Here is an 11890-nt window from a genome sequence, read left to right as displayed (position 1 = left end):
CCGTATGCAGAATCAAATGCCGTCACCACAACCTGCTAAGCCGATGACACGAGACTACGCATTCAGTCCCGGCTATCTCGGTTTTACAAGCTACAACTCGGTCTTCCAAGGAGCTCGAGAGAGTTTATCTCTTTCTGACAAAGGCTCTGAATTTCCCAGCCCAGAGGTATCAAGCCCTGAAAGTGATGATGTTCGTTTACGCAGCTTGCCTTTGCCAACACAGCAAATGTGCCTTGTTGTACTACAGTATCTTCCGGGACGACCAGAAGCACATATGATATTCCACGATGAACCTGGTCCTGAAAACACCACAACTTGGACTCACACGGCTGTATCAAGAATCATTAAGTCTCTGCGGCTGCTTTTTCAAAGCTTTGAGGGCAGTGAATGCTTCGATGAGCAGGTTGCTGATGTGCTGTGCCGCAACACTTCAAAGCCTGTTAACGATACCTTTGATGGTTTTGATGACTGGATAGCTCAGTTCTGTGGGCCAAACATCCGATGGGAATCGATAGGGCTTCTGTGGGCTCATCTCGAAGGTCTTTCAGATGCAATATCAACCCTAACACATCGTCAGCTTCAATGGGTTGAAGGCAAGCGATCATCTGTTCTCTCGCACGATCACATACACTACTGCATTGAGATAGCGCGCCGTTTCACAGCTGGTAACAATATGCTCCTTGATCTCTGTCGACGACATGCAGCTCTTGGAACAATGGTTTATGGCGATGCTAGTATGTTCACTATCAAGTATCAAGTCTGGTATCATACACTAACTCTCTAGGTCCTGTATACTGGAACTCACACAGTTTATGTGTCTCTATTCTTCTTTATATTGGATTACATGCTTCGGGAGAGGCATCGAGGCCCCAAACACAGCCCCAAAAGCCTTCGTTTTGTGTCGAGCATAAGCGTCTACTCTATAGCTATATCTTTGCAAATGACAAATCCGAGGTCTCCTTTACTGGTAGGCCACCACTTCTGAGCCGTCGCTATTGCTCATCAGTGCCGCCCCTGGATTTGCCAGATAGTTGTATGGTATCTGAGGACACGCTGATAGAGGAGTTCAAGGCTCTGGATGACAGGGGCTGGAACACGAAGGGTGAGATTTCCGGCAACAGTTACATACGGGCCCGCTACTTGATGGCTTATGTCTTTGACGAGGTGATAGAAGTGGCACTTGGCAACGATACCCATGCCACGCTCGAATATCTTCAGTAAGTTGTCGCGGTAATTTTCGACATATACTAATAAGATGAAGAATTATCAAAGCCCGCGTGATGCAAACATTTCTCGAAATGCCTTCGCATTTAATTTTCAAGTTTGAAGATCTAGATGATCCGCATCTTGACGTAAATGTTCTTTATCTGAGAATATTGCTTCATCTCGCTCATCGAAAAGATGTCTTTGTGGTCGAGAGATTGCTTCTTACGCATGGCGGTATTGATGATGGCTCTTTACTTGCAACTAGTTTTGATTTAGTCAAGGTTACGATCATGCTCTGGGTGCATAAAAATCGATTTGCGCCTATGCGGCGGAACTTTGAATGGCTTGTAAGTATCATCATTCAAAAGTATAGTAGTTATTCATTCTAATTTTATGAATAGCTGGTAGCCTACGGAGCACTAGGAGGAGGCATCCTCTGTCAAGAGCTACTTCGACCAACCTTCTTCGGGGCTCATCCCTTGAATCCTGCTCTTTCACGGTCCAACATCGTACAGCAACTGAGCTTGCTCGTTGCTTTCTTGAGCTGGGTCGGTCCCAGCTCGCCAAACAGAGTTGTTTGTGGAGACTGCAAAGCAATCATTCAGCGTGTGCTTGATGAGTATTTGAACTCGGAACCGACTGGCAATACAGACCTGGTACCGTTAGCTATAGGGGTTCCTCCGTCTTTAACATTCGGGTTCGAGTTGCTCAATACATTTGAGTGGCTCCAGAACGGCATTTAGAGAGTGTGCAGGTAGTGTCGGAAAGTTGATCAAAGACTACTAAGGAGTTTGTATATAGGTAGGTAGTCAAATCATGTCACGTCAGGAGAGATAAGATACAGCAAAAAAAAACCCCATTGTAGAAAGCATGTTCCTCGTGACCACTTTGATTATCCCCCAACTATGGTATCGCTCATGTCAAAGCAAAAAGCCATGATCCTCCTAAATACCTACGTATAGGGGGGCCGCTTAAGTGCACACCTCAAAGATGGCAGGCTAGAAGAAAACTTGGGACCTTAACCCTAAACAACAAAAAGACTTAGGTAAGTTAGCATAATTTGAGCCTAAATTTAGTAGAATTTAGGATACATTATATTAAGCTCTGGTGTTTTCTTGCTCCTCTAGCTCTTAAAGGCAGGCAAGCTGGATGTCCTTAAGAGGTTGGTGTTTTTTTGTTTTGTTTTTTAGCGGCGGCGGCGGCATCGGCGGCAGGAGGAGTGTAGGCCGGAGCGGCCTGTGGGACGAAGACAAGCCCGACCCGGGCAGCACGTAGCGGCTGCTGCCATCTCCGCGACAGCGATCTGACAGTTGGCACAAATATGCCCATGAGCGTTGCACTATATTTGGTTATTATTTGGTTTCTATACCTAAGTATAAAAAGCAGACTTCTATGGCAACGAGGACGGCTACGGCCACCTGCTCGGTAGTAGGCATGGCAGCTGTGGCTGTGGCGGGGTCAGCGTGAAGGACCCAGGGAGCAAGAAAACATCAGACCTTAATATAGAGTGTCAAAATAAACTTAGTAAAGATTTCCCTAATTTTAGGCTAGATTTACCTAAATATTTTCATCGCTTAGGGCCAAGGTCCTGAGTTTTCTTTCCTCCCCTGGGGGGGGAGGCTCGAGATCTTGTGCAAGGATGAGCTGGAGCTGCTGCTCCCGAAACAGCACAGGACAGTTGGCACGTGAAAATAGTGCTTATATTTATCGACAAAGCAGGGTAAATGTGTGTGTATGTTGTATCGTCGAGGTAGGGTAAAGGTGTGCTTGTATTGATCGACGAAGCAGGTCACATGCGTGTGTATGCTGTCTCATCGAAGCTGAGTAAATGTGTGCATGCGGTATCAACGACACAGGGTAACCAAGGTAATGTATGTATTTGCTGTAGGTATCGATGAAGCAGTGTAAGTGAGTGCGCGATGCTAACGTCGTGCTGTCGTTGCTCTTTCTCAATCTCCTCATGGGATGACATTGGGAAGGCGTTGGGATTGAGCAACGACCGCCCATAAGTAGAGTGGGAAGGAGCAATACTAGCATCACCAAAGAGGGAAAGAGCAAAGCGGCTGGCAGACATAAATCAAGAAGTGATGCAAAATAATACCTTAAATTCCAGAGGTCTAACATTTGGTATAGATATCGAATGGATTATAAGCATTGTGATCCTCCCCATTGCGAACTGAAGGTCATTATCATCACAATAAATAAGGCATAATCACGCATTCGAATCAATCAACAGTGAAGAACAATTCCACCAAAAGGCATATTGACTATACCGTGGGTATGGTTAATCGTATCGTGACAGAGAATCATATGTCAGTCACATGTGATTTATTCCAATTTACTACGAGATTGAATGTATACCATGTTGACGGAACTTACGTAAGGCAAGGATTTTTTAATAAGCATAAGTGCTGCCAATGTCCATACCTACCTAGTTGTTATTGCATTTAAAGTAATTGCACAAGAGAACCCGTTAACACGAGATGCAGGATCCAACGATGGATGGTAAGGTCAGCTTCTGGTACGTCCTGAAAGACTTTCTGTCACTAACAATACTCTTGTCGTTAACAGATGCCTGTCTATACCACTCGAATGTAGAGTCGGTGGATGGCACACTGCCTGAGTGGTGGTGCTCCAAATTCAGTTTGAGCCCAGATCAACACGGAGAGTTTAGCAAAGGAAACGAGCTGCATTAATAAACTCAGAATAAAACAATATCTCCGTTGAACGCCTTTATGTAATAGTGTTTAAGAATGAAACGGTCAGTGAAGGGGGTTATTGGATCCGAAGAAAGATTGCCGATGCCGTTTTTACAACTATGACAGGTATTCTAAGCGACAAGCACCCGATATGCATGCCATCTTATATGACACATCTACTTACCCACGCTGCCTTTAACCTTGCTGATGTCTTACGTCGCAACACATCATGGCCAGTACAGCTGACAGTGCACCTTTGTGGCTTGTGGAAGTGAGGGTATATATTCATATTACTCCTTGCAGGAGAAGGTCTATTTGCGTTTATACATAATGTTTCATGACTAGTAACTCGCTAGCTGAAACAAATACAATGCCTCTAGGGCTGGAATCGTAACACAACGTTGATTGTCAGGAAGTTCTCCTACATCATCAGACCGCCAAAGAGGGCAGCAATGGCACCGCTCATGAGACCCCATTGGATCTGTCCTCGAGCCTCGATACCGGCGTTGCCGCTCTCTGTTGCTGAAGCGCTGGCAGCAGTTCCGCTCTCCGTAGCAGTGGCGGTAGCGGTACCAGAGGCAGAACCTGAGGCGCTTCCGGTCTCAGCAGCTCCGAATGTGCCTCCTCCGGTAGACTTGGGAGCAGAGCTATCTTCAGAGTCGGCGGCAGCCTTGGCGTAGTTGTCAAAGCTCTTAGCACCGCTGGTACTATTCGTTTGTTAGCATATGTAATGTTGATTACAAGATAGTGCAACTTACGGAGCATTTATGGCCCCTACCATGCCCCCTTGACAATGTCCTTGGACAGCGCAGTAGTACCAGATGGGATCATCGGTCTTGACCTCGATGGTGAAGACCTTATCGCTAACCTTGGTCTTGACATTCTGGTCACCGCTGAAGAAGGCAGTGCTGTTGATGGGCTCACAGGGCTTGGCGAAGCTGCTCTGGGCAACGGAGTGGAAGCCTTCATAGAAATGGAACTCGACGGTATCTCCGGCCTTGGCGGACGTTTGAGCAGGCGTGAAGTTTAAACCATTCTCACCGACCTTGACGACGTGGACGGCGGCAGATACGGTGCTGGCGGAAAGGGCCAAAAGCTTGATGGGAGAGGCATGCATTTTGTGAAGATGGTGAAGATATGAAGGTGGTGAAGTTCGATGGTGGTGAGGTTGAGGGTGGTCACGTGATGGATGTGAGGGTTCAAGTGTTTGTTGATGATACAATCCCATTCTTGGTAGTTCATCCCTCCTCTTTATAGTCATTCCAACTGATGTCAATTACATGAAGTCGAACTTAACTTTGGCCTCGCTGTAGGGTTCTCTAGGGTCGTCTGCTAACCTCAAACCAGGATGAAGCACAGGGGCGGCCGCCCTACCCCAAACATTCATTTAGCAGGCTAGGCGGGACAACAAACAGTGAGACTGAGACAGCCACTCGGCATATGCATACAGATCCAGGTGCTATGCTAGGTTTCCAGCGACTCCGTATCGTCGCGGACAGTTTGATACCCCCGAACCAGAATTGGTTTCGTTTAGTGTTTTCTGTTTGACCTTTCTCCTCGAAACTCTCTGAGCGCTAGATCAAACCGGGTCCCAGACCGAGCCGAGACTCCCTGTGTAGCAAGCCAGGAAGCGTCCGGCACTTTGATGCCGTTGAGCGTGCACTCTGAAGCGCCCTGGCTTACACGTTTCACTTGTGCGCCAATGGAGGTAAGCCACTGCCGTGATATCCAACATTGTATTGGGCATTGAGAGGCTACAAGTATGCTGACGTTGAAATGTATTCATAGATCTCACTGTGCGCTTTGAGGTGCGGAATATTTCGCCTGGATTGTTTGTTGTGTATACCTGACGTTAAGCGCTGGTCCTTTTGGGTTCATCGAATACGAATCCCACATTCTCGCCGATTTTAAGACAAGCATATTCGCAATTCAGATCTGAACGGTCGAACTACCGAAGCTAGCAGCACCCCAGGCATCCCTAGCCCTGGGTTCGCTTGGTATACGGTTAATGCTATCGACGTTGTCGAAAGCGAGGCCTCCGAGAAGGTGTGCAATGTGCATTCTCTCGTGTCAGACTCGGGATATGTCACCGTAGTTTGGCGACATTGTAAGTTTGTGACTGTGGTGATGCGGATACGAGTCTTGTTTGGCCCTTGGCTCGAAACAGCTTGCAACATCTCGACTAGTACAGACACAAAGGAAGGACTCGTAACATTGAATGGTGTAGGGGGGATGATTCTCAAACTCCAGGAGCATGTCACTACAGCTTTTCCGATAGCATGTTGTCTTGACACAATGTTGCTCTGGTATGTTGCACTTCTTCGCAGCATAACAATAACGTGCCAATTTACATAATGAACGCCGAGATCCGCGAAAATACTACTACAGCTTTATTGGATACGACTGCAAGTTTCGGTGAAAGCTGTCAGAAGCTCCATGTAGTACTCCGTATTCTCGTCGGATATCTCGCGTTCTATGATGCTGACCGAGGCCTTACCCTAAAGGCATCACCACAATTACTACCCGGTTGGCATATTCAGACCCATTGCTATCCTCGGGCATGAATTCTCGATGTAGAAGCTATAGGAATTATACTTCGCGCTTGTCATCGCTTGTCATCGTAGAACACGTGGTGAGAATGGCGAGGCTGGGGAAATATTTTATTTTGCGGTCCTGCGCCACGATCGATACGTAAGTCTTGAGGTTTGTAATATTTTAGTAAATCTTAGTTAAGTTGTTACCACTGGCGCGGTTCAAGTTTCTAGAACAATCATGGCCGGCGGATGCTTTATACAACTAAATCGTAGGCTTAAATGCCCAATTGAGGTAATCGCCAAGGCGAACTCGAACTCAAAGGAAATGAAGCTCTCCACATGCAGCCGAGCTGTTATAGCTCAGCACTTTCCGAAATGTGAGCAGCACGGAGCAGCTAGGCAGCACCTGAGCAATCACGTGCAGCTGCCCATAGCTCCTGTTGGCCTAGCAACCCGATGTAGTCAATAGCGCACGGGCCACCCGAAAACTCCTCTATATAATCTCGAGCTGCCTCTCTTCTTCTGCTCTTCTTTTCCTTTCTTCTTCATACTTACCTTGCTTGGAGTTTCCTCGCTCAAGAATGAGGAACCTCAGTGTGTGACGGCCTGCATTGCACATCGCGGAGTCGTCCGCACTTCATTGTCCTTCGGGGCCATGAGAGGCGTAATTTTTGATTTATAACCCATCTTTCATTGTGTGTTCAGCTTGATGCTGGGTCATGAAGAAGGATTTGGGTAGAAACAATGACAAGTCTACGCGCTGGGAGAGTTGAACACATCGGGAGGCAAATATGCGGTCTGTAAAGATGGAAAACCTGAGATACCTACCCTCCTTGGTGTGAAGGTACCTTCCATTCTGGCACAGTGATATCCTCCTAAACGGCTAGCAAATTGCATGGGCGTGATGTTGGGCGCGAAACGCAGCGGCAATGAACTGTTCATACTTCGTACTGATGTCACGAATAGATAGATAATGGATGTCATGTTTAATGGAAGTTGTGTTCATATTAACTCAAATCGTAATCCTACACTCCGTCGTGATAGCCCCACATAATTCCATTCTTCCTCAACTCCCGAAGTTATCGTGATATCGTCGTGATTCCTTACTGCTTCTTCCACTGCCCAGCATTCTCAACACCCTTGGAGATGCTGTCGAGTCCGCCCTGAACGCCAGTTCCCAAATTGCCAATTCCATCCCCGAGAGGGCGGCCAGCGTCGCCAGTCGCGGAGGTTACGGTGTCTCCTAAACCTCTTGTTGCAGCTCCGGTCACATTTCCCACTGTACGGCCCAAGCCTCCTACAGTGTTTCCCACGGTGGAGGTGAGGAAGTTAAGACCTCCTCCAACCGTTTCGCCAACGTTACCCGCTGGGTTGTTGTTGCTCTTATTGTTCGAGTTCATAACGGCGGTTGTGGTTTAGTTTTGATGGTGTGATGCTTGTGTGTGGAGATTTGTTTTGAAGCTTGAGATCTTGTAGATTGCAAATGAATAACTCCGGAATCAGTGGAAAGAAGCCTCTCTTAAATAAATATACTCTTCTCATCGGAATCTCAACAATATCTTGTCCTGTAAATCATCAGCCAGGTTATGTCACCAGATGACGTCAATCGGTCAAAGTGGGCCGCGTTCATTGGATCAATATATAACCACCAGCCACACAGCCATCCCTCCCGCACCTCTAAAATGACGTCCCTCGACACATAATTACGCATTCCGGTGTTTGAGACGCATGCAGAGGTGTCCCTCATCAGTGATATTATAGGGCAGAAGAACACTACTAGCAGGCATGCCCCGACAATTCCCACGGCGAGTTTATGTCATGTTCTGGCCCTTGGACCCTTGAAAGGCCGGAGAGATGCCCTTTGTGGCGCATTATCCGTTAGCTGTCATATTGTGAGGCTGTGACTGGTTGAGCAAGAGAGTCGCGACTTACATCGTGCAGGTTTCGATGCGCACCTTGAGATCTTTGTGCGATGCGAGATGTTGAGTTGCATCGTCATGGCGACAAGATCTTGGAAGGCTATGACGTTGGACGCGCACGCAGGAGCACCATGTGAATAGATGTGTAATGTCATAGGAAGATGTGGAAAAATCAACATGGGCATGATCATCATGCCCGGCTTTTAGTTATGCTGCTCTAATAAAACTCAACTGAACCAAGGAATGCGCTACCTAACCAATGTTGAACTCGTCTGCCGCGGAATTCATGAGCATCATACTCTTCTTCCTGATAATGTTCTGGTTTTGTCTCTCATCTCCAGCTGCCTGTTCTGTATTCTTCTCGACACCCTTATTCGTCCGCTTCTTAGTCTTCCTCTCCACACCTGCGCCAATGCCGCCAGGTGCTTCTCTCAGACCGTAGCTCTTTGCCGTGTGTCCCAGGTGTAATTCTGAAATGTCAAAGTGCTTTCTCTCTTCCTTGGTATGCGTAGCGTATGCCCTGATGTGGGACTTGAAGCCATTTCGAGCAAGCTCTAGTCGCTTGGTGTCCGTCAGGAGCCGTTGCTCGATGTGCAGCTGAAGGGCCTCCGCTTTGTCGTGGAAAGACTGTCCATCCTCCGGTTTCGCGGATGTCTCGACCGGGAATTCGAGTTTCGTCATCATTCCCTTCTGGAGAATAGAGTCGTACGATTGCGGCGTTGGTGGTGTTGACGCTTTCAAGAGTTCGATATATCCTTCTTCAGTTCCGGGGAGCAGGAATAATAAAGCATCACCAGGTCGACCAGCACGAGCAGTACGACCAACACGATGGATATGATCGGCGAAACTGAACGCAGGGTCATACTCGATGACCAGATCGACCGACGGAATATCAAGACCACGCGAGGAAACATCGGTGGTGATCAGAAGAGATGGAGACTTGCAAGCTGAGAAGGATCGCAATGTAGCTGTACGAATGGGCTGCGACAAAGATCCGTGCATCCTGTGCAGAACAACCTCGGGACTTGCTGGTGAAGTGATGTATGCTGCTTTTGCCACTGTCTTCGAAACCGACTCTGCATCCTTGGAGCCTGCAACAGGTGCCTCATTATTATTCGGGTCTCGCAACAGTTCGTAGTGGAAGTCGACAGAGTCGGCACATGATATGAAGATAATGGCCTTCATGGTCTTTCCACGCCGAGAGAATGTCGCCTTGAGGTACGAGATGAGAGTAACGAGCCGTAGCTTGGCCGGGACAACCGAGTAGTACTGGTGAAGCTGTGCGGGCGCCTTCATTTCCGTCTTTTCCACATCCAGCTCCATGTCCTTCTTTGCTGCCAGGAATGTCGCATCCGCCAAACTCATCTCTCCTAGCTTCTGCACGTTCATCTTCATTGTCGCTGAGCATAGCACTGTAACTCTTCGTTCGGGTAGGGCCGTGAGCGGTGTTCCATCGGGTAGTTTGTCGGATACGTCAACTGCCTTGATAGCCGTGATAACCTTCTTCAAGTCGTCCTCGAAACCCAGATCCATGAGTCGATCACCTTCATCAAGAATCAGCCATCGAACAGTGCTGAGGCTAAGTGCCTTTGTATTGTCGATATGATCAGCAAGTCGTCCAGGAGTAGCAACCAGAAAATTGACACCCTTCCGTATGCGAGCCTTTTCTGCCTTCTTAGATTCTCCTCCGGTAATTGCTGTCGAGACGAGCCATGGGAACGGTCGGATGAGCTTCTCTAGAACTGTATGAACCTGTTTTGCAAGTTCGCGAGTAGGCGCAACGATAATGGCAAAAGCACCAGAATCTCGATGAATCTGAGCCTTCCCCTTTTCGCTGAGAAGTAGAACACGATGCAAAATAGGTAACAGGTATGCCAGGGTCTTTCCGGAACCAGTTTCGGCCTGCACAAAGGCATCGGAGCTACTCGTCAACATATGCGGAATCACCTTGTTCTGAATAGCCGTGGGTCGCTCCAGGTTCATCTTGCCAAGCTCATCAACCAGTCGGGCAGAAATCGTCAATGTACCAAAGTTCGCAACATCTGATAAAGGCGCATTGGTCGCTTCGGGAGCTGTCCATTCTGGCTGTTTCTCCTCCTCCTCTGTCGTCTGTGCGGGGTTGAATGAGAAGAGTCGGGAGATGACTTGTCTAGATTTGCGATCTGGCTGCTGGTTGCGAGGTTGGCCTGAGCCTCCATGGCCATCGTTGTCTGTGAACTTCGGTCGCGAACCATGTCTGTTGAATGCTTTGTAATCGAATGAGTGGTCCCCTCCTCCATCGTCCGTTCGTTGGCGTTTTGACGACCTGCCCTCATCGAATCCGTCCCCAGAAGGTTTGGCTTGCGGTGTCTTCCCAGAAGCTATCCTTGCCGACTTCTCTGCCTGCTTCCTGTCACGCCATCGACCACCCTTAAACTTGACCTGAGGCTTAATTGGACCTGAGCCTAGGTCAAAATTCAGAAGCATTCCATCGTCAGCCATGATTGCGATGTTGGTGTCGCTATAGAGCCTTCACATGGGTCATAATATTCTCGATACAATGCGCAAGAAAAAAAACAAAGAGTGGAGTATCTTATCTTATCTAAATCCTATCGATAAGGATTGTGGACGCGGTCTAGGCTCTCAGATCTCAGCTCTGCCCTGGCTGGCTTCATGGTTACAGGTTGACAGAGTGAACTAAAAATGATAAAGAAGCTCCTTCGTAAATCCGAAGCAAAGTTGTCATGACGGAAACTGAAAACTGTCTCATGACCATTAACATCGGGAATCTAGACAATTCAGGGCACTCTGAGCGATGCACATCGATAAGTCCCGGGTCTACGCTGTCAAATGACCGACAGCCCCTTGAGTCATCTCAAATTCCCCGAGATTCCTCAAGAGGAAGAGATCGATACGAGATGACGCAGGGAGTTTAATGAGGCGCGACGATGCATATTCTCGATCCCGCATAATCGCGAATTCGGTCCGCGTAAGCAAAGGGAGGCCTTGCGAATGCCAATACTGCAACGGTCCTACTCCTTCATGTGATACGCATCGCAATTTTAATCTACGGCAGCACAAGCCCTTTGGTAAATCAGTGCTACGTCAGATATGCGCAAACCGTGGGGCATCGAGGGTTGTAGTTACACGTCAACTACGAATGCCACAGATCTGACTTGTCTATATGTCATTGAGGATAAGGCGGTTCGGAGTAAAACATCACCCCTTCCATAAGCCGCTCGTAACTTTGCTCCGTCGTGCCGGGTGATCAGCATTTTGCATCCCGCCCCGGAGACGGTCACAGATTGATAAGCGATAGCCTATTGATAGCCGGACGAACCATCAGATAGCACTCCAATCTCCAAATCTCCAAATCGCTAACTCGAGGACGGATATTCATGGACTTAAAAAAGCGAAAATGCCGGGCATGTGCTTACACCCGATCGGACTCGGCTATTCACCCGTCATCTTAGGCGAGACCTGAAGGATGACAAGCGAAAAGCCAGGGGGATTTTCAGCCATAACCCATAGTGATCCGTGGCATCCGTTGTTA

General features: G+C 48.0%; 4 protein-coding genes; 1 reads left to right on the top strand and 3 right to left on the bottom strand.

The window, feature by feature from the left end:
* Positions 1 to 16: 16 nt before the first annotated feature.
* Positions 17 to 1949, top strand: FFUJ_04755 (uncharacterized protein; the record flags this gene model as incomplete). XM_023571921.1 has 4 exons in its annotated part: positions 17 to 734; positions 785 to 1217; positions 1262 to 1553; positions 1608 to 1949. 4 exons carry the CDS (start codon positions 17 to 19, stop codon positions 1947 to 1949), a joined length of 1785 nt encoding a protein of 594 aa, XP_023426145.1.
* A 2377-nt stretch (positions 1950 to 4326) lies between these two features.
* On the bottom strand, positions 4327 to 5022 carry FFUJ_04756 (uncharacterized protein; the record flags this gene model as incomplete). XM_023571920.1 has 2 exons in its annotated part: positions 4327 to 4612; positions 4664 to 5022. The coding sequence occupies 2 exons, from the start codon at positions 5020 to 5022 to the stop codon at positions 4327 to 4329; spliced, it is 645 nt and encodes a 214-aa protein (XP_023426144.1).
* Positions 5023 to 7542: 2520 nt separating this feature from the next.
* On the bottom strand, positions 7543 to 7839 carry FFUJ_04757 (uncharacterized protein; the record flags this gene model as incomplete). The annotated part of the gene is made up of 1 exon (XM_023571919.1): positions 7543 to 7839. One exon carries the CDS (start codon positions 7837 to 7839, stop codon positions 7543 to 7545), a length of 297 nt encoding a protein of 98 aa, XP_023426143.1.
* Positions 7840 to 8610: 771 nt separating this feature from the next.
* FFUJ_04758 (related to ATP dependent RNA helicase) lies at positions 8611 to 10839 on the bottom strand (the record flags this gene model as incomplete). Its single annotated transcript, XM_023571917.1, has 1 exon — positions 8611 to 10839. One exon carries the CDS (start codon positions 10837 to 10839, stop codon positions 8611 to 8613), a length of 2229 nt encoding a protein of 742 aa, XP_023426142.1.
* Positions 10840 to 11890: the final 1051 nt, after the last annotated feature.

The sequence above is a fragment of the Fusarium fujikuroi genome, chromosome FFUJ_chr02 (genome assembly GCF_900079805.1).
Source record: "Fusarium fujikuroi IMI 58289 draft genome, chromosome FFUJ_chr02".
Lineage (NCBI taxonomy): Eukaryota > Fungi > Ascomycota > Sordariomycetes > Hypocreales > Nectriaceae > Fusarium > Fusarium fujikuroi.
The sequence above is the reverse complement of the archived record's forward strand: the minus strand, read 5'-3'. Positions and strand labels throughout refer to the sequence as shown.